Source organism: Mytilus edulis, chromosome 3 (assembly GCF_963676685.1).
Source record: "Mytilus edulis chromosome 3, xbMytEdul2.2, whole genome shotgun sequence".
NCBI classification, from domain to species: Eukaryota; Metazoa; Mollusca; class Bivalvia; order Mytilida; family Mytilidae; genus Mytilus; species Mytilus edulis.
In genome coordinates, this window is record NC_092346.1 from 67265176 (window position 1) to 67289981 (window position 24806).

Genomic DNA, 24806 nt, shown 5'->3' on the forward strand with positions numbered 1-24806 from the left:
GTAGCGTGCGTGATTAAGACAAGCATACTACAGACGAGCGTAATATAAATACGAATGTACAATTAGATTAGTTCTAAAGGATAATTCTACAAATAAATGAATCCATGATAGTTTAGTGCACAAGACCCTGAATGTATGTCCTCATTGAGCGGATTCTTGTAATGGCTCCAATTTGAAATAAGCTGCATGACTTTCATGGGGATCTTTGTTTTAAAAGATATCCAGTATTATTTTTAAGTATTGACACTGCGATTTTATATTTATAGAATATTTGAATCAATGAAAAATAAATTTGCATCCATTAGTCACACACGTCAGAATAAATATATTTGATAAAATCTCACATTATCGCTTTAAATAGTGTATTCCTTGTGGTCTACATTAAGCAGTTTTCTTCACTATAGGGAATAAACTACCATACATTTCAGTGTCATTCTTAAATTGCACGATTTAAATTATATATGTATGTTGTCGGAACAAATAAACGTTAGTTGGAAATACTCAAAACCGTAATAAAGCTGGGCTTAGTCTGATTTTTCTCCGGGTTAACTTCGTATACATAATATTCATATTCATAATAAATGTAATACCGTTGTTATCTGTTTATGACCGTGTACTTTACACTTCGTTTTGTTTCAGAAAACAACATGTACTTACTGAGTTTGTTTTAATTTTCAGAGCAATGGACCTGAAATGGAAGTGAAAGCTATCATGTCAAGAATAATTGATTTTAGTTTGTTCATATGCCTGACTATTTTCGTGTCTAATGTTTCGTTATTGAACGACACTGACGTTTACTTGTATCAGCTGTTGAATATTACAGATACAAATAGAACTGAACGGGGAGTGTTGTCACATGTAGGAAAATTGTCTACTGTATCTGATCGAAACGTGTCAAATGGGGAAAGTTTTTACGCCTCGAATACAACAGAAAATATATTCAAAACTGATGACTCAGACACAGAAAGAAATACCGGTTACGTGAAAGAACCATTGAATGATTTAGACAAACTTGATATGTTTAGTGATAAAAATAAATCAACTAATAATATAGGAAGAACTAATACAGAAACACCAGTACACACCATGGCATCTTTGTCATTATCTGATTCTGAATCAGGAACCGAAACGACGATCCAGACGGAGAAAAATAATCAAATGAATTATACAGTTCCTCTAGGAACATATACACAAACTAATCGGTCTAAGGAACATTTTATAGTCAATCAAACGGATATGATGACTACAATAAAGAATTTTCTTAAATCAAATTTTACTTCTGTTCGGACTTATACAGAAAGCACTGAACAGAAGCAAAACTCATCTGAATTTACAACATTATCTGAAGAACATTATCAAAATGTAACGAAAGTAATTACATTAAACAAAGAAGATAAGACGCTAAATTTTAGTCAGATGGGAACTACTATTCACGACGAAAGACACTCAACAGCTACAATGAAGTACTCTGTGCATCAATCTCCAATCCGAGTACAGCATCGCCATCCAATGCACCACTTAAGCTTAGGTTGGTAAATGTATTGCAATCTTGATACTGATTCATTTATAATCTATCTTATTTAACATGTTTAGAAATTCACTATGCTTAATCACTTGATATTATTTGATAATTCATTTGTATTCAAACCCACGTTGAGGCTCAAAATATAAATATTTTGAAGCATGCAATATACCAGACTTTTGTTTTCTTTTTTTTTTCAACAAATAAATATTCTTTATTCTTCAAATTGCTTGTTACAACTTTACTTCATTGTCCAAGCTTCAGTAAAGTATCCCTGTGAAATACTTTCTGAGTATCCATGAAAATACACAGAATATAATAAAATATAAACGTTATTTTTTTTCCCATCAATTATATCAATCTTTTTAACTTTATGAAAAATACATTTTGAGATACTGTTTTGGTATCATTCATAAACCTTCTTAGCTCCTTTATAAACATAGCATACACATCTAAAAATTTCAGTTTTTGCTCGGATACATAGTACGACTTGTAAATACAAAAACCTATAATTGTCAAGAAATAATTAAAATCGTTATACCCATGATCTGATATTTTGTATCCAAATACTATATGTTTTGCTAATGTCTTGTTTTGAAAATTAATTTTTGCTAGAAGATAATGTACTTTCTCCCAAAAATCTTTCAAAAATGAACATGTAATAAAGAAATGCAAATAATTTTCTTCTTTTGTATTACAAAAATTGCATTTATCGTTCTCAGATATTTTCCAATTTAATAGTAGCTGCTTTGTAGGAATAATATACTGAAGCAGTTTCCATCTAAAAATTCTTAACTTATTTTCTATTAAAATTTTAAATATAAAATCGTATACAAATGACATAATATGTAGTACGTATTCTAATTTTAAATATCTTGTCCAAATGTTGATACCGATTGGCTTTGCATATTTTTTATCTACTAGGGTTTTATAGAGTATTTTATTGTTGATATCTTTTGTTTCAATTTGTTTATTTTGCCATCTTAATTTAACCTTACATATATTGATTATACTCTTGACGGAGTTTTCTTTTTTTTAAACTTGCATCCATTCTTTTGGATGCAGGATTTTAACATCTTAAACTCTGCAATCCAGTTTGTTTTATTAATTAACTTTTTTTAAATAAAACTTTCGGATAAATTTCCTTCACGATCCAATATGTCGTTAATATACACCAATCCACTTTTAACCCAGTTCGGGAAAGACAAGCATTTGTTGCGATATTTAATATATTTATTTCCCCAAAATAATCTGTTTTCTAATATTAGAAAAGTGATTAGAAAATGTTGATAAACCTCCTCCTGTTTTAAACCAACTTGAAATTACTTGTAAATAAAAATCGGGTATTTTCCAAGTCCATCTATTGATTTAATATTATCTAAATTAAAGTTTTAAAGACAAGAAAGGTTTTACCAAGATTGTTAAAATATTTGGTAGGAATAATCTTCCAATTCGGCAGATTTGTTGTTGTTAATTTGGAGACCCATGAGTCTTTTAGTGCTGTAAAATAACTGTCAAAATCAATCATTCTTAACCCCCCTTTTTGGTATTCGCCAATAAGTGTGTTTCTTTTTACTTTGTCATTTTTTCCTTCCCAATTATATTTGAAACAGTAGCTATCAATTTCTTTCAAGTAAATATTTGGAACTTTGCACGAAGAAGCCAAAAATGTTAATTTTGGTAATATTTAAGATTTTATGATCAATATTTTCCCAACAATTGTTAATTTTCTTTTTTCCCAAGTTTTAATTAATGATTTCATGTTATCTATTTTTGGTTCCCAATTTAACTTTTCACATTGAAGTCTATCGTGACCAAAATAAATGCCTAAAGCTTTGACGGGTTTGTCTGTCCAGCGTATGCCCTCAATCTTATTTACGCTGTATTTAAGCGCCCCAATCCAAATTCCTTCTGTTTTATTACGGTTTAACTTCAACCCTGAGAAAGAAACAAATGTTTCAATTATATTCATAGCTTTAGATACATGTATGTATGATTTTAAACTACAAAACAGTGTTGTATCATCAGCTAATTGTGATATTTTGATACTGTGTGTTTTATTATCTATATTAATACGAAAACATTTAACGTCTAAGGTTTGCCTCAATCGCTCGGCCATAATTTCTACCGATAAAACAAAAAGTAAAGCCGATAAAGTACACCCTTGACGGATTCCTCTAGAGTTTTCAAAAATTTCGGATACCCATCCATAATTTATTAGACACGTCTGTATTCCCTTATATAATGTTCCCACCCATGATATGAATGATTCATTAAAACCAAAATGTTTTAGAACACTTAACATAAATTCCCATTCCAAATAATCAAAAGCTTTTGTAAAATCAACAAATATTATAGCCCCATCTATTCCGTATGATTCTGCATAGTCCATTATATCTTGGATTTGACGTAAATTAAATCCAATAAAACTATTTTTTACATATCCCGTTTGATCTTCATTAATTAACTTAGGAAGAAGTTTTTTTAGTCTCTGTGCTAAAACATGAGATAGTATTTTCAAATCAACATTTAATAATGATATTGGACGATAATTGTCTAAAGATAATGGATCATTTTTTGTAATAATAAAGTTAGAACACATGTTCGTTGTGTGTATGAAAGAAGTTTTTCCTCATGTCCCTTATTTAGAACTTTTACTAACATGGTTTTTAATTTTTCCGAGAACGTCTTATAAAATTCTAATGTTAAACCATCTAGACCAGGTGATTTATTTAGCTTCATCGTGTTAATAGCTTTAGTACATTCATCTATAGTAACCTCCCCATCACAAGTTTTAAAGTCATCTACATTTATCTCCCTTTACATAACAGTATCGCCTACATACTTATGCAGTAGATCTTTATCTCGAGCCGTGGTTGTATATAATATTTTATAATAGTTTTTAATCATTTCTAAAATTTGTTCTTGGTTTGTTTTTACCTCGTTTTTTTTTCATTTCTGAGTTTGTTAATAGATTTTTTGACTTGTACCTGTTTTTTTAATCCCAGAAAATGAGAATTATTCTTTTCCCCTAGTTCTATCCATTTCTCCCTTGGTCTAATTTTAGCCCCTTTTGCTTTATATTCATAAATTGTGTCTAATTGTAACTCTAATTGTTTTATATTATTTGTTAGTGTTTCATCTTCGTTTAATTGTTCATCTCTAATTGTCATTAAGTGTTCTAATTCGCTTTCTAATTTTCTTGTTGTCTCCCTGGATAATTTCGATTTTCTTTTACAGTATAGAATAGATACGTCTCTAATTTCAATTTTTAGATTGTCCCAAAGTAGACGGATATCGCTACTGTCACTATTGATTATACGATTTTCGAACTTATTTATTACTCTGTTGATTGTTCTTTTATATTCAATATCCTTTAAAATAGAATTATTTAGTTTCCAGTATCCATTGCTTCTTTTTGAAGCCCCTGTTTTAAAGTTTAAAACTACCCCTTGATGGTCAGTCACTTAAATCAGTGCCGGTTTAATTTTACAGTATTCAACGAGAGAATTAAAATTAAATCTATCCTACTAGCTTGTGTCTTTTCCTTTCTTCTCCATGTAAACTGTTGTGTGCTTTTATGTAACAAATGCCAAATGTCTATAAAAGAACTTTTAAACTATTAAAAGGCTCAGAAAACTTGTATATTTATTTAAGTTTTTCCTAGCTAAAGTCTTTAACGCTTCATTAAAATCGCCGGCAAACAGAGTAATGCCTATCGAATTTTCTTTTATAAAATTGTTTACTTTTTTTAAGAAAGAATTTCTATCTGTTCTATAATTTGGCGCGTAAGGACAAACTAAAGACAATATTATACCAGGCTTATACTTTTACGAAACGCTTGTTTCTTCTAAATAAAACACAAAAATCCAATTCTTTAAAGAGACGACCATGTTCTCGGGGAAATGGGGATTTTTTGTAAGATGGAATATTTGTTCACCTGTTTTCAGTACAAAGAACAAGGATTTTGTTTAATTCGCGCAACATTTGTTTTCTTCCCTTTTGTTTTTTCCGGCATTGTCCTGGCAAAATATTTATTTCTCCTGTCTTGAGCAAGGTTATTTCTTTCTAGATGTTTGCCAAATCCGTTTATGCCCGTTGTTGAAACGCTTTCGTGTTTCGTTTGGTTGCAGTGAGGAAAAATAGTTATCAAAGGTACCAAGATTATAATGTAATACGCCAAAATTCGAAAAAAAGTTTTGTAAACATGAAATTTATGAAAATGACCATATAATTGATATTCACGTCAACACAGAAGTGCTGACTACTGGGCTGGTGATACCCTCGGGGACGACACGTCCACCAGCAGTGGCATCGACCCAGTGGTGTAAAATAGTTATCAAAGGTACCAAGATTATAATTCGATACGCCAGACGCGCGTTTCGTCTACACAAGACTCATCAGTGACGCTCATATCAAAACAGTTAAAATCTACATTATTCTCAAAAACTAAAACTGTTGCATCTGTTCATGACTGTAAATGACCATTTAATACTCATATTAAATTTAAATAAGGCTACAGTAGTCTACGGATGTTAAGATCTGACAGACAAAGGTAACAAACAAACGAGGGTTTTCCTCAAAGATCATAAACAGGTGCGTGGATTTGCAAATTTACATGTTGTTAAAATGTCACAACCGGGAAAAAGACATAATCGGTTAAATTACAGAGCATGCGATGATACTGTATGAAAACCTCTATTGAGCTATATAATCTATATTTTTATTTTGTTAAGAATGTTTCAGATTTGGTGATGACATGTATATGTCCCCTTTTAATTCATTTGGAAGATAAAATATCGTATCTTATCTCGTATTCTATAAATTTAACATTTAATGAACAGCACGGGTTTGTTAACTATTGTTGGCTGAGCATACCCCGAGACAATATTTGTTTTGTAAGCCCAGTAGAAGTGACGTTCATATCTCGTAACATGCTTTTTAACGAAAATAAAAATTAAAATTAAAAAGACTTTTCATTAACCTGTCCAAATCAGGTTGACGAATAGAGGTAACAGTAGTACACCGCAGATACAAAAAGAAGCATAAATCGATTGAGAGTAAACAAATCTAGGCTACAAACTAAAACAGATGGAAAAACATCAACGATGAGAGGAAAACAACTGAACAATAAAAACACTTAAGTTCAACATTAAAACATGCCAACGTTTATAGAAACGAACAATGTAATAACAACTGCTGTCTTGTTTTAATTGTTTCACATTTTGTCATGTCGGGCCCGTTAAGCTGACTTTACGATAAGAATTTTGCTCTATGTTGAAGGTATTACGATGGCGGTTGTATAGAGAATAATACATGGCAAAATCCGTATCATATGTCGTATGATCCCGAAAAATCAATATCAGCCCAAGGGCCTTTAGGCCCGAGGGATGATATTGGTCGAGGGTGATACGGCATGTGATACGGATTTTGCCATGTATTATACATTTTATCATATATTTCAACAGAAGAGTATTATATAATATGAACTGTTTTCTGATCCATAGCACTGGGTTATCTTCAGTTCTACTTTTGTCTTGATTAAAGGCCTTGAAAGAACTGCTCAATTACTTATCCGAAGCACCTGGGTTACCTTACAATTTGCGTGCTGTTGTTTTAAAAATATTTTGTTTCTTATTGTATTAATTTGTGTGTTTTGTATTTTTCATATATAGTTGCATGTAGTATGCCAAAAAATATGAAAACTTGACGTTCGTGACGTCACATACAATATGAAAACTCGACGTTCGTGACGTCACATACCAAACAATAACGTCATTCAAAAAATTTACCTATTTTGAGGAAAATTTTTCTTAAGCAAAAAAAAAACCAAAACTGACTTTATGTAAAAAAAGAAAAAAAAAAGTAGGGGTGTGATAAAGGGTATGCGATAAAGGGTATGCGATAAAGGGTGCGCATCAAAGTTGCGCGATATGGATTAAACAGCAGGCTATTTATCACATATGCAAAACTACTGTATTTACTACTAAACATATGATAAAGGGTAATATATAATTGCTTAAATATACGTTATTCAGACTGTTGGATAGTTGTCTTAGTGACAATCTTACCACATCTTTACCTTTACTATTAAGTTTGTTAAGATGTCAGCACTGGTCATTGATTAGACTGTTACATCATATAGAACAATCGGAGATAGGTAATTTTTTATTTCAATACATTTTAACGGGAAAATCAAGACCACGTTTTAGTTTTTGGGGGACCGGAACCTCCGACATAATTTTTTGTTTTTCCATCTTTACATTTCACGAGTTATTACTATACAAAGTAATGCTAGACAAGGCAATTTAACGATTCATTCCTCATAATAAATCAGTTATTTTCATCCGTCTACAGGATATTCATTTTGCGTGTCTGCACAATATTACCAAAGATGATATGATATCCAATGCATATTAAATGGTCAGAACTTCCTTTATGTGAGTTGATTTATCTGTGGCGAAATCTATTAAGTTAACACTCGATTCATTGCTAGTCTTTTCATATTAAGACAACTCGTGTCATATTGTATCTTTTGTAATAGAACAACAAGACATAAATCGCTGTTTGGTACTGACAAATAAGTACAATAAAGAATCGAAATGTTTCTAGTCAAATTAAAAAGACCTATCTATAGGGAATTGTACAATGGTTAACGTAATTGCATTTGTTTATTCATTTCTATCTGAGTTATGCCAAACATCCGTTTTCACTTTTGATCTTGTTTATTAATAAATATCGGTTATACCTACTTCCTAGTTATCCCAGATTGACATATAGCTTATTTGAAAATTGGTATTTGTCTGAAAACTACCACGCAACATCCACTATTATAATTCCGGTAATCTCCATATTTTGTTTAGCTACTCTAACCTGATTGTAATAGCTTTTAAGTATTCAGTATGGCAATGCTGAGATTACTATAACTACTTTGTGATTATGTTAAAAAGGAGGTCAAGTTTTCCCTTTTGTGTGTAAATTAGAAAAAAATGTTAATAGCTTAAGTTCGAAGAATATGCTCTTAATATATACAACAGTTCTTTGGAAATAATTAATTTTTGACAAAATTTTAGAGTTTAGGGGAAAACGATATTTTTTCTTTATCAAATTTATAAAAAAATTTATCCGTAATCAAACCTTATGCCATTTAAAAAAGAGCTGTCCATTTACTCTTTTTCAAGTTTAATCAGTTTAAATTAAAAAAAAAAAAACAGTCGAAAAACAGTTTGACGTCGCGATTATAACATTTTACGTTAGCAACCTCATGACCTCCCCTGTAACTGTATAGTAGGCTCTTAATACAAATCTTTGCAAAATAACGCAAATGTAACCGACACATTTTGATTTCAATTTGTCATTTAGTTTGTATATTTTATTTGTATTTCCCTCGGTTTTAGTTTGTTAACCCGATTTTGTTTTTTGTCCATGGATTTATTAGTTTTGAACAGCGGTATACTACTGTTGCCTTTATTTACAAATTCAAATGACGTCATTTTTTCGTCATTTTTCAGTTTCAAATAGGACGTCACTTGGCGTTCAGGTTTAAACTTATTCGGATGTGTCTACTATTGAGTTTCAAATGTCTGCTTATGTAAATGTATTTCAGTTGTTTCCTATAATTAGTAAATACTTCAGTTTTATCATGTACATCTTTTGAATACTCATTTTATAGAATTTGCAAAAGTATAAATTATTCTAAATAATAGGGATGTTCTGGTAACTAACAGTAAACCCTTGCCGTTTTTGGCACAACTTTTTTGATCTTTTGGTCCTCGATGCTGTTCAACTTTGTACTCGTTTCGGCTTTCAAACTTTTGTATCTGGGCGTCACACGTAGGTCTTGTGTGGACAAAATGCACTTCTGGCGTATTAAAATTTTGAACTTGTTGCCTTTTGTTGGCTGTTGTTCGTGTGATTCTTTGTCAATTGTGTTCTCCAATTTATTTATATTGTAGTCCTGTGTTGTCATTTTGATGTTATATTTCACATGGCCATAAAGGTACGAGGCTTGGCATGCCACAAAACCAGGTTCAACCCGCCATTTTTGTCTTTAAAAATGTCCTGTACCAAGTCAGGAATATGGCCATTGTTATATTATAGTTCGTTTTTGTATGTGTTACATTTTAACGTTGCGTCGTTTGTTTTCTCTTATTTTTGAGTGTAAATTTACATTGCGATAAGACGTGTCACGGTACTTGTCGATCTCAAATTCATGTATTTGGTTTTGATGTTATATTTGTTATTCACGTGGGATTTTGTCTGTTGCTTAGTCCGTTTTTGTGTGTGTTACATCGTAGTGTTGTGTCGTTGTTCTCCTCTTATATTTAATGCGTTTCCCTCAGTTTTAGTTTGTTACCCCGATTTTGTTTTTTGTCCATGGATTTATGAGTTTGAACATCGGAATACTACTGTTGCCTTTATTTATGGCCAAAAACTATACTGGATTTACATTTTAGATTTAGGATACAAATTGAGAGCAATTTGTTAGAAAATATCGGCATTTTCATGAGCGCAATGATACACAAATTAAGAATGAAAATTTAACAAGAATATATATGGTATACATGGTATAGGTAATTTTAATTGAAATGCCAAGACTTTGATTTTTTTTATTAACGGAAAGATAAATCATAATGTGATACGTGAAATTGTGAAACTAAAAAGTCAAAAAGACAAAATGATCTTTCTGCTTTAAAATGAATTATTCAAAATTTTCTGACGTCAGACACACAAATCAATGAATGTGTTTGTAGATAGATGTTTTTGTGTCCTACTAAATTGTTCCTTTTAAAATTGTTATACGATGATGACTGATGTACCCATATTCTGACTATTTTATTTATTGTGTGTTTAGTTAACGCATCAATGTAATTATAACGGAAATTGATGAGACTGTTATCAAAGTGAGAGGGTTAGCGCTATAAAACCAGGTTTAATCCACCATTTTCTACATTTGAAAATGCCTGTACCAAGTCAGGAATATGACAGTTCTTGTCCATTAGTTTTTGATGCGTTTTGTTATTTGATTTTGCCATGTGATTATGGACTTTCCGAATTGATTTTCCTCTAAGTTCAGTATTTTTGTGATTTTACTTTTTTTTCAGAATCAAAAAAAAAATCTAATTTTTATGGATGTCTTTAAAATCTCAGAATATGAGAAAGATTCTTTGATAAAAATTGATGAATATCAAATTTAATATAGTGAGTTAGCTATTTTTAAAAGATACTTAAATAGAAATTTGAATATAGAGAACATAATTATAATAATAAAACAGCTTCATCTTATACATTTATTGCAAAAAAGTAACTTGTAAGGATCAAACCACACTTGTTATTGACATCTAACTACTAGTATTTTGTCATCGATTTTTTAAAGAAAGTTTATGTTGTTGTTTTTTTAAATAAGGTGTACTTTAGAATTATGAAATCATGTTTTCATTCAATTTAAACAATCGTATGCGAGATAGCAGTCATACGGCCATGACAGAACTTCATATAGGAAATCCTCTTTTAGATTAAAATGCCAGTCTCTAAAGAAAACAATCGCGTTATAATTCTTAACTTCAACATGGTCCTTTGAACTCGTTGATTAAATTCGTGATGATTCGTGATGACAATTTATAAAAGAAAATGCAAGATATTAAAATGACAAAATATCGTTACTGAAACATTAAGGCTGGTACCTTTGATAACTAATTGCAGTAGACAGTAACTTTTTAGTACAAACTGAGTACTTCAAAAAGAACAATAATTGCCTGTCAAATTATAAATTTTCGAGAAAATTAATTTAAACTTTTAAAGTCGGTTGATTCAGGACTTTTTTTCAAAGAATTATTGGTATATAAGTTTTAAATTTTATTAAGAGTAAACTTTTTTATCACGATATACCGTAACTTTTACAATTTTCATTTCCATTTTGAAAAAAAATAATTTTGAAGTTGTTACTTTCTATGTCATTCGGTATCAGATGGAGATATGAAGCGGCATTCTTTCGGAAGTATCATCAACATCGAGTTCACAGGGATATATGATATGCAAGCACTAATTAAAATGAGTTTTTTTGTATTGAAAGTCCACCATCTACAAGTTATCTTTGAGAAAGTTCTTTATGAATCCAGCTTCTTACATGAATGAGATCAAAAACAAATCGCCCAGTAGTTGTTCATTATTAGTACTTATTAGAATACAGACTGTTTGCTGAAATGTCAACCCACCAAACACATTAAATATGTTGTCCATTAAAACGTACAGCATTTTCATGATACCTTTTGTTGATGTGTTGTGGTATTCGGTGTGCTTTTACGAAAGAAAAGTTTTTATGATCCCTGATAAAGAAATTGTTTCAAAATTTTTTGTAGAAAAAGCTCTTTTTAATGAGATGATGTAGTCGAAATTCCAAATGAGCATGAAAAAAAGAAGTATTAAGCATAGAAAAACAAAGTTTTCAATATAACTGCAATATTATAAATTTTGTGATTGAAGATTGTGGAATAGATCTTTCAATTTTTAAGAATACTTATCTGATTGACACCGCTGGTTTATCACTACCATAATCGTTTAATTTGTTACATTTGAAAATGCCTGTACCTAGAAAGGAATATGAAAATTATTGTCCATTCATTTGATATGTTTTATCATTTGAATTTGCCATTTAAATAGGGTCTTTCCGTTTTGAATTTTCCTCGGAGTTCAGTATTTTTGTGATTATACTTTTCAATGCGATTTGCTTCAATCAGTCTGTTATTATTCCTTTTTTCTTGTTTCGTATTAAGTGATTCGGGCTTACTATACAGTATGGGGTTTGTTCATTGTTGACGGTCGTACGTTGAACTATTGTTGTTCACATTGTAGTACCATGGTGTTTTTACGAATATCTGTCTCGTGCAAACTACATCATATCTCTATATTTTCATATACAGCACTAAAGTTTTATCATTTGATACTTCATTGCACAAGCTATAGTTAATCCTAATACTGTCAATGACGTAATTGTATAAAATCGACTATTGAATATAGTCGCCGATATCGAGTAAACGACAGTGTGATTTCACAATCGACAAGCTATGCATTCCTTTCATTGACTTTGAGCAATCTTAAGTGCAGAATAAATTAGAATTGTTTTCCTGGTGCCTGTGTTTATGTTGTCTTATATAAAAGTATTATAGGAACTGAATGTTTTTTTCTGAACTGATTTTTATCTAATGCGTTTCTGTGTTGCAGTTTTTATTCAACTGAACGCGATTAAACGAGAAAGATTTGAGTGCTAAAAACGATTTTAACTCTGCCACAGGTTCTTGTGTCTTGTAAGCAATTCTCTTTTAATTTATCTTAATGTTATTGTACCGTTAATGAATTTGTTGTCGATGCCTGATCTTTCAAAGTCTCTATTAAATTGCATTATATATTTCTCTAAAGTATGTATGTATTTTGTTTTAATCATTATTCATCAAAGTCATCAAAATATAACGTAACAACAGCAGCTTCCATTTTTGAATAGAAATCTGCATTTAAGCGATATAAACGTGAACACTTATGAATACTTGTGCACGTTAAATTTTGTGTTGGCATAGTTTAAGCGAAGTACAGCAATGAAAAAGTTGTTTCCTCTTCGGTTGATGGCATTCTGGGTTTTACAATCCTCAGGGTATCGTAGTCAGCCAAGATAGAACATGTGAGTGTTATTGCATATCAAGACAATCCACTGGAGAAACCATATGACATTTATTCTTCTTATCTTTAAGCCAAATGATTATAATTGAGGATTGTACTTTTGTAGTTGTAATGTGCAGATTAAACTTTTGTTATCGTATTCAGCATGTATTTCATCATCTTAGCATCGCAATAATTAGTTTTAGAGATTTAAAAACAAACCTCTCTTCAACTGATAACTTTTACATCAAATGAAAATTACACCTTCTGGTTTGGAAAGATAACTTGTAAGTCGGAAATTGATTTGTTTGCTTCATTTCACTGACAGTATAATTCCATCACGACTCTAAGTAATTTGTTCTCAACAGGGCGGAAATTGATATAAAGACAATGATACAATCCATAGAAAAACCATTTTGTATCAGTTTTTAATTCAATTTGATAAATTGTAACGTACTCTCTTTTGTACGAGTGATACTAATGGACAAATGGAATATAAGACATTGTACGGTGACTTTAAGACATTCATCACATCTTGAATTCATATTTCGGTTCTTTTGAGTTAATTTTTCCTTATACTTTTCAAAAGTAATCTTGGTTTTCCCTTAATTGACTTTGAAAGATGAACCATTAGGTCATAAATTACATGGTTAGCATGTCTCTGGGTGATGTTTCCGTGTGTTATTTCTAATGAGATCACATGCTATGCTGGAGTCGCTGATTAAGTATCACAGTATGTCACTTTTATACAAAAAAACATATCAAATAAGATGCTATAAAGGTAGAAAGAAGTAATTTTACAGACAATAACATTTTCAAATTTAAAAAAAATGACGAAAAGACAAACAACAGTGCAAAACACAGTAAACTATACAAATTATGTATTTGTATAGTTTGTTCTTATGTTGTTCTGCTATACTAGTGTTCCATATTAGAGGATGTGATTAACACCGTCACGTTCTGTGTATGCGTTTCTCTATTCAGGAGCCTTCATGTCATGTGTGTTTGTGTAATTTATCAAATCTTTTTTTCATTTATTTTATCGCAACAAATTAAGCCGATACGTTGTACATGAGTCATTTAGGGGTATTTTATAGTCTTTGTGTGGTATGTGTTTTGCCCATTGTTGAAGGCCGTACATTGACATATATGTGTTCCTTTTATGTCATTCGCTTTCATATACTGGGAAGTTGTCTCACTGGCAAGTATACTACTTCCTTTTAATATATATATACGTCGCATTCATAGACCAAAAGAAATAGTTTTATAGTGGCATAAGATCAACCGAACTGGCGCCCAATTTCATTATTAAATACAGTTTATAAAATTGGGTCAGGGGTGATCGCAAATAGATTTAAAAAAGTTTTAGATAAACTTATCAATTTAGATCAAACTGGCTTTATAAGTGGGCGTTATATGGGAGATAATATCCGACTTATATATGATATTTTGCAGTATACCGAGGAAAAAGATATACCTGGTTTATTACTGTTGATAGACTTTGAAAAAGCTTTTGATACAGTATCCTGGGATTTTCTTTTAGCAGTTCTGACATTTTTCAACTTTGGGAATTCCATAATCAACTGGATAAAAGTACTTTACAATAATATTAGCTCTTCAGTCATTCAGGGTGGAAATTTATCAGAGTTCTTTGGTATTGGACGAGGCTGTAGACAGGGGGACCCATTATCACCGTACCTTTTCATATTATGTGCAGAGATTTTGGCAATAAAGGTTAGAGGTAATAAGAAAATACAGGGTATAGAAATTTCTCAAGTTGAACATAAACTATCTCAGTTTGCAGATGACACTTCTCTGATTTTAGATGGAAGTGAAGAATCTATGGAAGAAGCTTTATTAGAGCTAGATTGGTATGCGAAACTTTCTGGACTAAGGATAAATTTTACAAAAACTCAAGTAGTATGGATAGGAAGTAAAAAATACAGTAGAGAAATGTTATGCCAGAACAGAGATTTATCATGGGGGTCAACTTCTTTTAAGCTGTTAGGGATAAACTTTGATATTGATCTTGATAAAATTTTAAACTTAAATTATACTGATAGGTATCATCAGATAAAAAATTTGATAAATACATGGTCTAAAAGAAACTTAACAGTTATTGGTAAAATATCTGTGGTTAAAACTCTTATTCTTCCAATACTTAATCATCTCTTTTTAACATTACCAAACCCAAATGCTGAGATGATTAAGAAAATTAATGATGCTATTTATTATTTTTTATGGAACTCACCAGTTCATAGAGTTAAAAAAGAAGTGTTACACATGGATTATAAGAATGGTGGTTTAAAGATGATAAATATTCATCTATTTATGATAGCTTTAAAATGTACATGGATAAGAAAATTGTTTAGTTCTAACTGTAAATGGTCAACTATTTTATTTACAAATATGGATAAAGAAAAATTGTTTAAACTAGGAAATAGTTACACAACAAATACTATTTCAAATGTCAAAAATAAATTTTGGATTGATGTATTTAAAGCATGGCAATATTTTGCAGATAAAGATATAAATTCTACATGGGAATATTTTCTTGCTAGTCCATTATGGATGAATAAGAATATAAATATCAACAATAAACATGTATTTTATAGAAGTTGGTATAATAAAGGTATTGTTTTTGTAAATGATGTGATTAGTAATAGTGGAAAGTTTCTCTCATATGGGGAAATAAAAGACAAATTTGATATTTCTGGGAATATAATGATGTATAATAGTATCATTTCAGCATTAAATAAGACTAAGAAGCTGTATTCAAGGGGAGATAATAAGCTCACAGAACCTTTTATTCCCTCTTTTGTTCAAACCATTTTAAAAAGGAAAAAGGGAACTAAAGATATATATTGGATGTTAATACCTAAAGTGGTTCCTAATGGGGAGAAAAAGTGGAATCAAATTTTGGAACTTAATGAATTGAAATGGAGAGAAATTTTCAAACTTCCTTTTGCAGTTACTAATAACACAAAATTACAATGGTTACAGTTTAGAGTAAATCATAGAATATTAGCTACAAACAAATTTTTGTGTAAAATTAATGTCATAAATAGCCAGCTATGTAATTTTTGTAAGGAAGAAATAGAAACTATAGAACATGTACTATGGAATTGTGAAAATGTCCAGAATTTATTAGAAGAAATAGATATATGGTTTTTATCTAATGGTATAAGTATTTCATTCACCAAAAAGAATTTTTTGTTTGGTGATGTCTCACATGTATACAAGGGTGAAATTTCAAACCTGATTTTTCTGTGTCTTAAACAATATATTTATAATACAAGATATTTCCAGAAAGTTTTATCAATTCATGCTGTGAAGAAAGTACTAAAAGATCTATATAATCTAGAGAAGTGTATAGCAGTAAGAAACAATAAACTTGAGAGTTTTAATAAATTGTGGATTCTATTTACTCATTTGTTTCAATTGTAATTAAAGTCCTATTACAATTCATATGTGAAAAAAATGATAGAATGTTAATTTTTGAACTATCAAAAAAGCTACATCAAATATTCATCAGAAAATTATATTTATTTTTATTTTATTTTTTTTTCTGTATTAATTTTTTCTTTTTTTTTCTTTATTTTAAATTTTGATTAATTTAAATTTATTAATTTAACCTCAAATTTTCCATTCTTAAAAAAACGAAAAAATCTTGAATATCTGTATGTTTGTTAAAATGATTATTCTAATATGATGAATTCATGTATTTGTGGTCCTTATTTTTGAACTTTTATTATGTTATTTTTTATTGCAAATGAAAAATGTTGTATTATATTGTAACTACAGCTGATATATTTTTTTTGTAAAATGAACTAACAAATACTAACACATATATATTTACATGATCTATTGCTAACATTAACGAGGCCGGGATAAGGTACCGGTATTCGATGTTTTCATTACTAACAAATGTACAGATTTCAATAAAAAAATGAAAATTAAAAAAAAAAAAAAGATCAACCGATTAAAATGTTGTATGTGAAATATTTGTATAGTATCAATTGGTTAAAGCTGCAACCTTTTTCGTGAAATTAATGTTTCTACTGAAACGAACAATTTTTTCCATTTTTTTAATCAAGTTCTTATGTTTATATGTCTTTTCAGTACCTATAGAGGATGGACCCTTTGGAAGTCTGATATGGAAGGTGAGTGTATGTATGACAATCAAAGGCTGAATCTATTTCAAATAAGATAGTTATCACTTGAAACGCAAGACGCGCGGTCGTCTACATTGTCATCATAGACGCTCAGATCAAAAAAATTAAAAAGCCAAACAAGTACAAAATTAGAGAGGATTGTTTACTTAGAATTCAAAAAAGTTGTGCCAATACGGGTAAGGTTATCTATGCCTTGGTTAGAAAATCCTTAAATAATTCATACTTTTGCAAACAGTAGATTTATGAAAATGATATATCATTGATATTCATGCCAACACCGAAGTACTCACTACTGGGCTGGTGATACCCTCGGGGACGAAACGTCCGCTAGCAGTGACATCGACCTAGTGGAGTAAATAGGTATTAAGGGTACCAGGCTTATAATTTAATACGCCAGACAAGTAATTATTGTAAATCCAAATTGATCACAATTTCACAGTTTGGCATTCTGTCTTAGATTATTTTGCAATATATGATATAAACTCATAAGACACAATACCTTGAGACAAAGGATTTCTAGTGCAAATACATAAGAAACCCGAAGTATTGAAACTAAAAGGTGTCTATACAGATAAACAAAAATAATCTATAAACTGAAATTAATAAATATAATCGTATCATTTGTGTCATGACAATATTCAAGCACGATGAGCGGATATTTGATAAGGGACTGTCCCCCCTAACGACATCGGCACATACCCAGTGGTATAATATCTGTTCATATATCATGCAGAATTTTATGAATACCAGATTTGATGATAAAATCTCGTGCTTAAGATATTATTATCTTCAAAATTAGAGATTAAGAAGTCTGATACATATGATATAAGAAACATCACAATCAGGAAAGCTTAAAAAGAATTACATAAACGAATATTATCAACCTTAATAATAAAGCAAACGGGATGAACTTAGATGCTCGGTAAATGGTTTGAAATATTCTATATCTTGGATACTAGTGTATGTCCATTGGATAGCAACCCAACGGCACAAAAACACCAACAAATTGAAGAGGGCAAACAACAGTCTTCATCAAAATCGTTATCAAAGCTACCAGGATTATAATTTAATACGCCAGACGCGCGTTTCGTCTAGACTCATCAGTGACGCTCAGATCAAAATAGTTATAAAGCCAAACAAGTACATAGTTGAAGAGCTCTGAGGAACCAAACAAACAGATGTTAAGTCTTTTATCGTCCAGTGTACAAAAGTCTCAAATATTTTAAACAAAAACAATGAAAGATCTGCCATTGTCACTATTTTCTCCAAATACTGCATAATTTGTTCTAAGACAACCACAAATGACGTTCTTTACTTTGGACAGTCAATTTTTATACACGTATTTAATTTCAAATTTTGTGAAGATACAAATAAGATCTTACTTTCGATCTAATTAATTAAGGATAAAAGGGACTGCCACGTTTGCTGCACTTAATATAATATGTAAAGACATTAACATGTTTTATTATTTCATCATATGAACACCTTAGTTCTTTCTAAAAAAAACTATTCACAACAGACTCATACCTTGGAGTTTGTCATATAAAGCTTTGAATTGAGTTATTGACATGTATTGTTGTTTATGAGATATTGTAACTTTTGGTTTGCCTTTTAAATTGTTATATACATTTAAACATGATATTGTTTTTTACAGGATAAAAAGTATCTGATTAGTGTTCTGATACCGATAGTAATAGGAATAGTAGGAGCTGCTTGTATCATCGGAATGACATATACTGCCAGATATTGTCAGAAATATGAAGCTAAAATAAGAGATATACGATCGACTATGATCGAACAGGTATATGTTAAGATTATAATGATTTTTTTATTTCATTATATTTGGTTATGGATACAATTTTAATCTTAAATGTAAATAACTCATCATAGATATCAGTATTAAAATTTTATATTTGCACCAGACGCGCGTTCCGTCTAAAAGAGACCCATCAGTGACGCCCGTATCCAAAAATGTCAAAAAGGCTAAATACAGTACGAAAATGAATAGCGTTGAGGACCAAAAATTCCGAAAAGTTTTGCTAAATACAGGTAAAGTAATCGATACCTGAGGTAGAAAAACCATAGTTTTTAAAAAAAATCTAAGTTTTGTTAACAGTCAATTTATAATTATGACCATATCAATGATAATACATGTGATACCATCGGGGAATAAAAACTACACCATCAGAGGAATCGACCCAGTAGATGTAAACCAATTCATCATAGATACCAGGATAGAAATTGTATGTTTGCACCAGACGAGCGTTTCGTCTACAAAAGACTTATTTTTCACAAATATTTGCAAACTATCACTGGTCCATTCACAATGATTAATTATTTCTTTTCATTTTTATAGTTCATGCATTGACTAACCATTACTTGAAAAATGCTTTGGTGTATTAAATAAGCCTGGTGTCTTTGATAACTACTTCACCTGATTTTTAATAGCTCTTTTTAGTTCACCTGGCCTAAAAGGCAAAGTGAGCTTTTCTCCTCACTTGGCGTCCGGTGTCCGTCGTCGTCGTCGTCCGTCGTCCGTCGTCGTCGTCGTCGTCCGTCGTCCGTCGTCCGTCGTCGTTAACTTTTACAAAAATCTTCTCCTCTGAAACTACTGGACCAAATTAACCAAACTTGGCCACAATCATCGTTGGGGTATCTAGTTTTAAAAATGTGTCCGGTGACCCAGCCAACCAACCAAGATGGCCGCCATGGCTAAAAACAGAACATAGGGGTAAAAAGCAGTTTTTGGCTTATAACTCAAAAACTAAAGCATTTAGAGCAAATCTGACATGGCGGGTAATATGTTTATCAGGTCAAGATCTATCTGCCCTGAAATTTTCAGATGAATCGGACAACCCGTTGTTGGGTTGCTGCCCCTAAATTGGTAATTCTAAGGAAATTTTACTGTATTTGGTTATTATCTTTAATATTATTATAGATAGAGATAAACTGTAAACAGCAATAATGTTCAGCAAAGTAAGATTTACAAAAAAGTCAACATGACCGAAATGGTCAGTTGACCCCTTTAGGAGTCATTGTCCTTTATAGTTAATTTTTAACCATTTTTCGTAAATCTTAGTGCAAGAAAATTGGTACCGTTAATTTTATTAGTAATCTTTTACAAAAATCTTCTCCTCTGAAACTTCTGGGCCAAATTAATCCAAACTTTGCCACAATCATTATTGGGGTATCTAGTTTAAAAAAATTGTGGTGTGACCCTGCCAACGAACCAAGATGGCTAAAAATAGAACATAGGGGTAAAATGTAGATTTTGGCTTATAACTCTAAAACAATAGCATTTAGAGCAAATCTGACAAGGGGTAAACTAATCTTCTAGGTCAAGATCTATATGCCCTGAAATTTTCAGACAAATCGGACGACCCGTTGTTGGGTTGCTGCCCCTGAATTAGTAATTTTAAGGAAATTTTGCAGTTTTTTGTTATTATCTTGAATATTATAATAGATAGAGATAAACTGTAAACAGCACTAATGTTCAGCAAAATAAAATCTACAAATAAGTCAACATGACCAAAATTGTTAGTGGACCCATTAAGGAGTTTTTGCTCTTTATAGTTAATTTTTAACCATTTTTCTAAAATTTTAGTATTCTTTTTAAAAATATTCTGCTCTGAAATTACTGGGCCAAATTTAACCAAACTTGGCCACAATCTTCATTTGGGTATCTAGTTTTCAAAATGTGTGGCGTGACCCTGCAAACCAACCAAGATGGCCGCCATGGCTAAAAATAGTACATAGGGGCGAAATGTAGATTTTGGCTTATATCTCTGAAACCAAAGCATTTAGAGCAAATCTGACAGGAAAAAAATTGTTTATCAGGTCAACATCTATCTGCCCTGAAATTTTCAGACCAAACAGACTACCTGTTGTTGGGTTGCTGCCCCAGAATTAGTAATTTTAAGGAAATTTTGCAGTTTTTGGTTATTATCTTGAATATTATAATAGATAGAGATGAACTGTAAACAGCAATAATGTTCAGCAAAGTAAGATCTACAAATAAGTCAAACATCACCAAAATTGTCAGCTTACCCCTTAAGGAGTTATTGCCCTTTATAGTCATTTTTTTTTTACAATTTTCATTAAATTTTTGTTAATTTTTTGTAAATTTTTAGAATATATTTTCCACTGTAATTACTGGGCCAAGTTCATTATAGATAGAGATAATTGTAGCAAGAAGAATGTCCAGTAAAGTAAGATCTACAAACACATTATGATCACCAAAACACAATTTTGTCATGAATTTATCTGTGTCCATTGTTTAATATGCACATAGACCAAGGTGAGAGCCTCTAGTTTATGTTAAGGGGGCAGTATTAAATTTTGAAACACGGCAATGCTAGTGAATAGAAACAAGGAATGTCTTGTCACGAACTTTATGTATTGAGTTCATTATTCTGTACCCTAACACATTCAAGCAGATAGTGACTTCCATTAAAAGTAATAATCATTATTTTATAGAAACTTGGTTTTAAAACACTTCAAAATGTAGCAGATAATTGTGGTTGCGAACTGAAAATCCATTTGAATAGTGCTTTATTTAATTAAAAAAAGCTTTCCACGGCACTTGTCTGTAAATTCCAAGTTTACTTTCGGAAATAATAATAATGAATTAACTTTAAAACTAGAAAGCCGTACCTAAACAAATACTTTATCGTATTAAATGTGTATCTAATCAACAAAAATGTCTAGAAACAAATATGGAAAAATAATGTTTTATGAAGTATTGAAGCAGGTCCAACATATGAATAATTGTATTGATGGAAACATAGATGGGTTCTTTAGTAATGCCATTTATATTTTCTCACTCGTTATCGATTGATTTTCTTACAGTATTGTATTCGATTTGCTGTTGTATTGATGTGCAGACACTTGCATATATATTAGTTTAAAGCCATATGAAACTTTTACGATATTGATAATGATAAGGAAAGTATCTAATATTTAAAATATCAATTGAAATTATTTAACTTAATTAAAAGACATATTAACACAAACAAGTGAACATACACTGAACGAATAAATTTGATCGATGACACAATGTAAGCACAAAATCAATAGTAAGGAGTGAGATGTTAAACAATTTCAAATTACAATTTTGACAGATTCTGCTTTATCAACTCAAAATCATTACAATGTTCTATTTTTCTGGACGGTGTCCTGTAGAACGGGCATGATCTGGTGAAATTTTTTAGTTCTGTTATTTCGGCGATTGTGATCAGATTGCACCAAGATCTTACCAAATCCTTTGTTCCGGTGTAATTCAGAACCAATAAAACCTATAATATTTGTACGGTGTAAGAAAAATCATTAAAATAATAATTTGCTTGCTTGCCGAGCTTTAGAAAAGGAGAAAACCCTGGCATGTCGAGCTTTTTTATCAATAGATTTCATGTTTTTCTACACTGTACAAATATTGTTTTGTCATGCTTAACATACACCCACTCCTCACAATCGTTGAATATAATTTTAAATGAAATTGACATGACTTAATCGATGAGGACCTAAAATGGAACTATGGTACAAACATTCATTTGAATATAACCGTTCGCTCGCAACAAAAGCTGCATACTATAAGAAAATAAACGTCAAAATACGTGTGTCTCTCCTTGTTATTTGTACACCTTAATTTGTATGATAGGAAGATCAACTGAAGTATTATCGTATATAATAATATAATAATATAATTCTATTTAGGAGTAAAACAGTCATTTTTGTTTATTTTTGCTTATTTTTGTTTATTTTAAATTTTCCAAAAACATGTGTAGGATTTATCTTTGTTTGGATTAAAAAAAACTTTGTAAGAATATAGTTTTAAAAGTTATTGTAAATATTCAAAATGTAATTCAGAAAATTAGGTAAAAAAAGTTTCAAAATATCTTTCTGAATTTCATCTGTTAGACACTAAAAATTTCAAGTTGAATTTTATTTTGTTAGACTTATTATTCAGCATTGCATGTTTGTCAGGAAAAGAGAAACCGTTATTTGTTGGATAAAATGTTTTCTTAGAGTGATATTTTCCCAAAAGTTTAATTGTTTAATGACGTTCTTATACACATATTATTAAGTTAAATAACAAAAATACCGAACTCCATGAAAAATTCAAACACAAGATCCCTTATTAAATGGCAACATCAAAAGCTCAAAATTATCAAAGAAATGGAAAACAACTGTCATATTCCTGACTTGGTACAGTTATTTTTTATGTAGAAAAATTCTTTCCATCATGATTTATAATTTCTTTTATGTTAAAGTAGAGTTATCTCTCTTACGATTCTATATGAACAAAAGAAAAAAAAACCAAAACACACATCACTTTAAAATTCAATAAAACATAATGTATTAGTAAAAATTAACAAAATATGCAAAACATTAAACTCAAAACTACAGAGTAACATGAAATCCCCGAAAAGAAGGTTATCAAACCGGCACATATTGCTCCATTGAATTATTTCTTGTGCGTACATTTTTCTTACATATTTTCAGAAACACTACAACAATAAGGGGTAGTTCTATAACAATCACTTAATCATCTGTATTGAGTTGAAGCTATCTTTTTCATTTTCAGACTTCAACAAACAACGATCAGATCGTTTTGCTGACAGATTCTTCGGACGAATTATGACAATGGAAGATCCTCAAAGTTTCTCTTACCAATAAATATCACAAATATTGTATCTGTAAATATTTATCAACTTATACTATCTGCAAATAATATTCGAGTTTCAAGATTAAAAGGAAGGAAAGAGTAGTGTTCATATCTGTGCACACTGATGTTTCTAACGAAAAACAATCATAACATTGAATTATATGATATTTATAAATATGTTTTATACATCGTTTCTAAAATGTGTTGGAAGCTTCTGGTGTTTAATATGTCAAAAACATATTGATTAACAAAAAAGATCTTCAGTTACTAATTTCAGTTGGATAGGATTATGTCATAAGAAATAGATAAATCATTAATATAAGCGAAGACAATTTAACGTTGAAACGTAGCTTATTCTTTTTCTTTACACTCCTGAATATGCAGATCTGGAACTTAAAACACCGAATTCAAAAATTTGAAACCCATTACGGATGTATTAATATCAAGCCAAGGAGAAGCGAAAGACCCAAAGTGATATTAAAGTGTACCAGTTTAAATCTTTAAAAAATGTACAAGTACAGAAGCACTAGACATTTGCAGATGGTAAATTTGGTTTTAAGTCGTTCATAATAAATTTTAAAATAGAATAATGGGATAACGTTGAAGTTAGGAAGAGATCAAATTTTCTATGCATGTCTTATTAATGTGTTAATTGTCTATTGGGGAAATAACAATTTTAACGACTATGACATCCAGTTTTATTGAAAGATCATTTATTCAATTTAATCTGATTTTTTTTTCTTAAATAAATCCACGCAGTTTAATTAGATTGTGAGGTAGTGTATTGGTTATATAA

At 30.5% G+C, this 24806-nt stretch overlaps 1 protein-coding gene across 3 annotated transcripts in view; it reads left to right on the top strand.

Moving 5' to 3' along the window:
• The window catches only part of LOC139517215 (uncharacterized), a 35510-nt gene extending 11474 nt beyond the window's left edge, over positions 1–24036 (top strand). For all 3 annotated transcript variants that reach the window (XM_071307974.1, XM_071307972.1, XM_071307973.1), the window contains 4 exons: positions 679–1528; positions 17294–17334; positions 19001–19147; positions 23930–24036. In XM_071307974.1, coding sequence (XP_071164075.1) covers positions 694–1528; positions 17294–17334; positions 19001–19147; positions 23930–23986 — 1080 coding nt within the window. In that variant the 5' untranslated portion in view covers positions 679–693 and the 3' untranslated portion in view covers positions 23987–24036. The remainder of the gene's footprint in view (positions 1–678; positions 1529–17293; positions 17335–19000; positions 19148–23929) is intronic.
• The last annotated feature ends 770 nt before the right edge of the window (positions 24037–24806 follow it).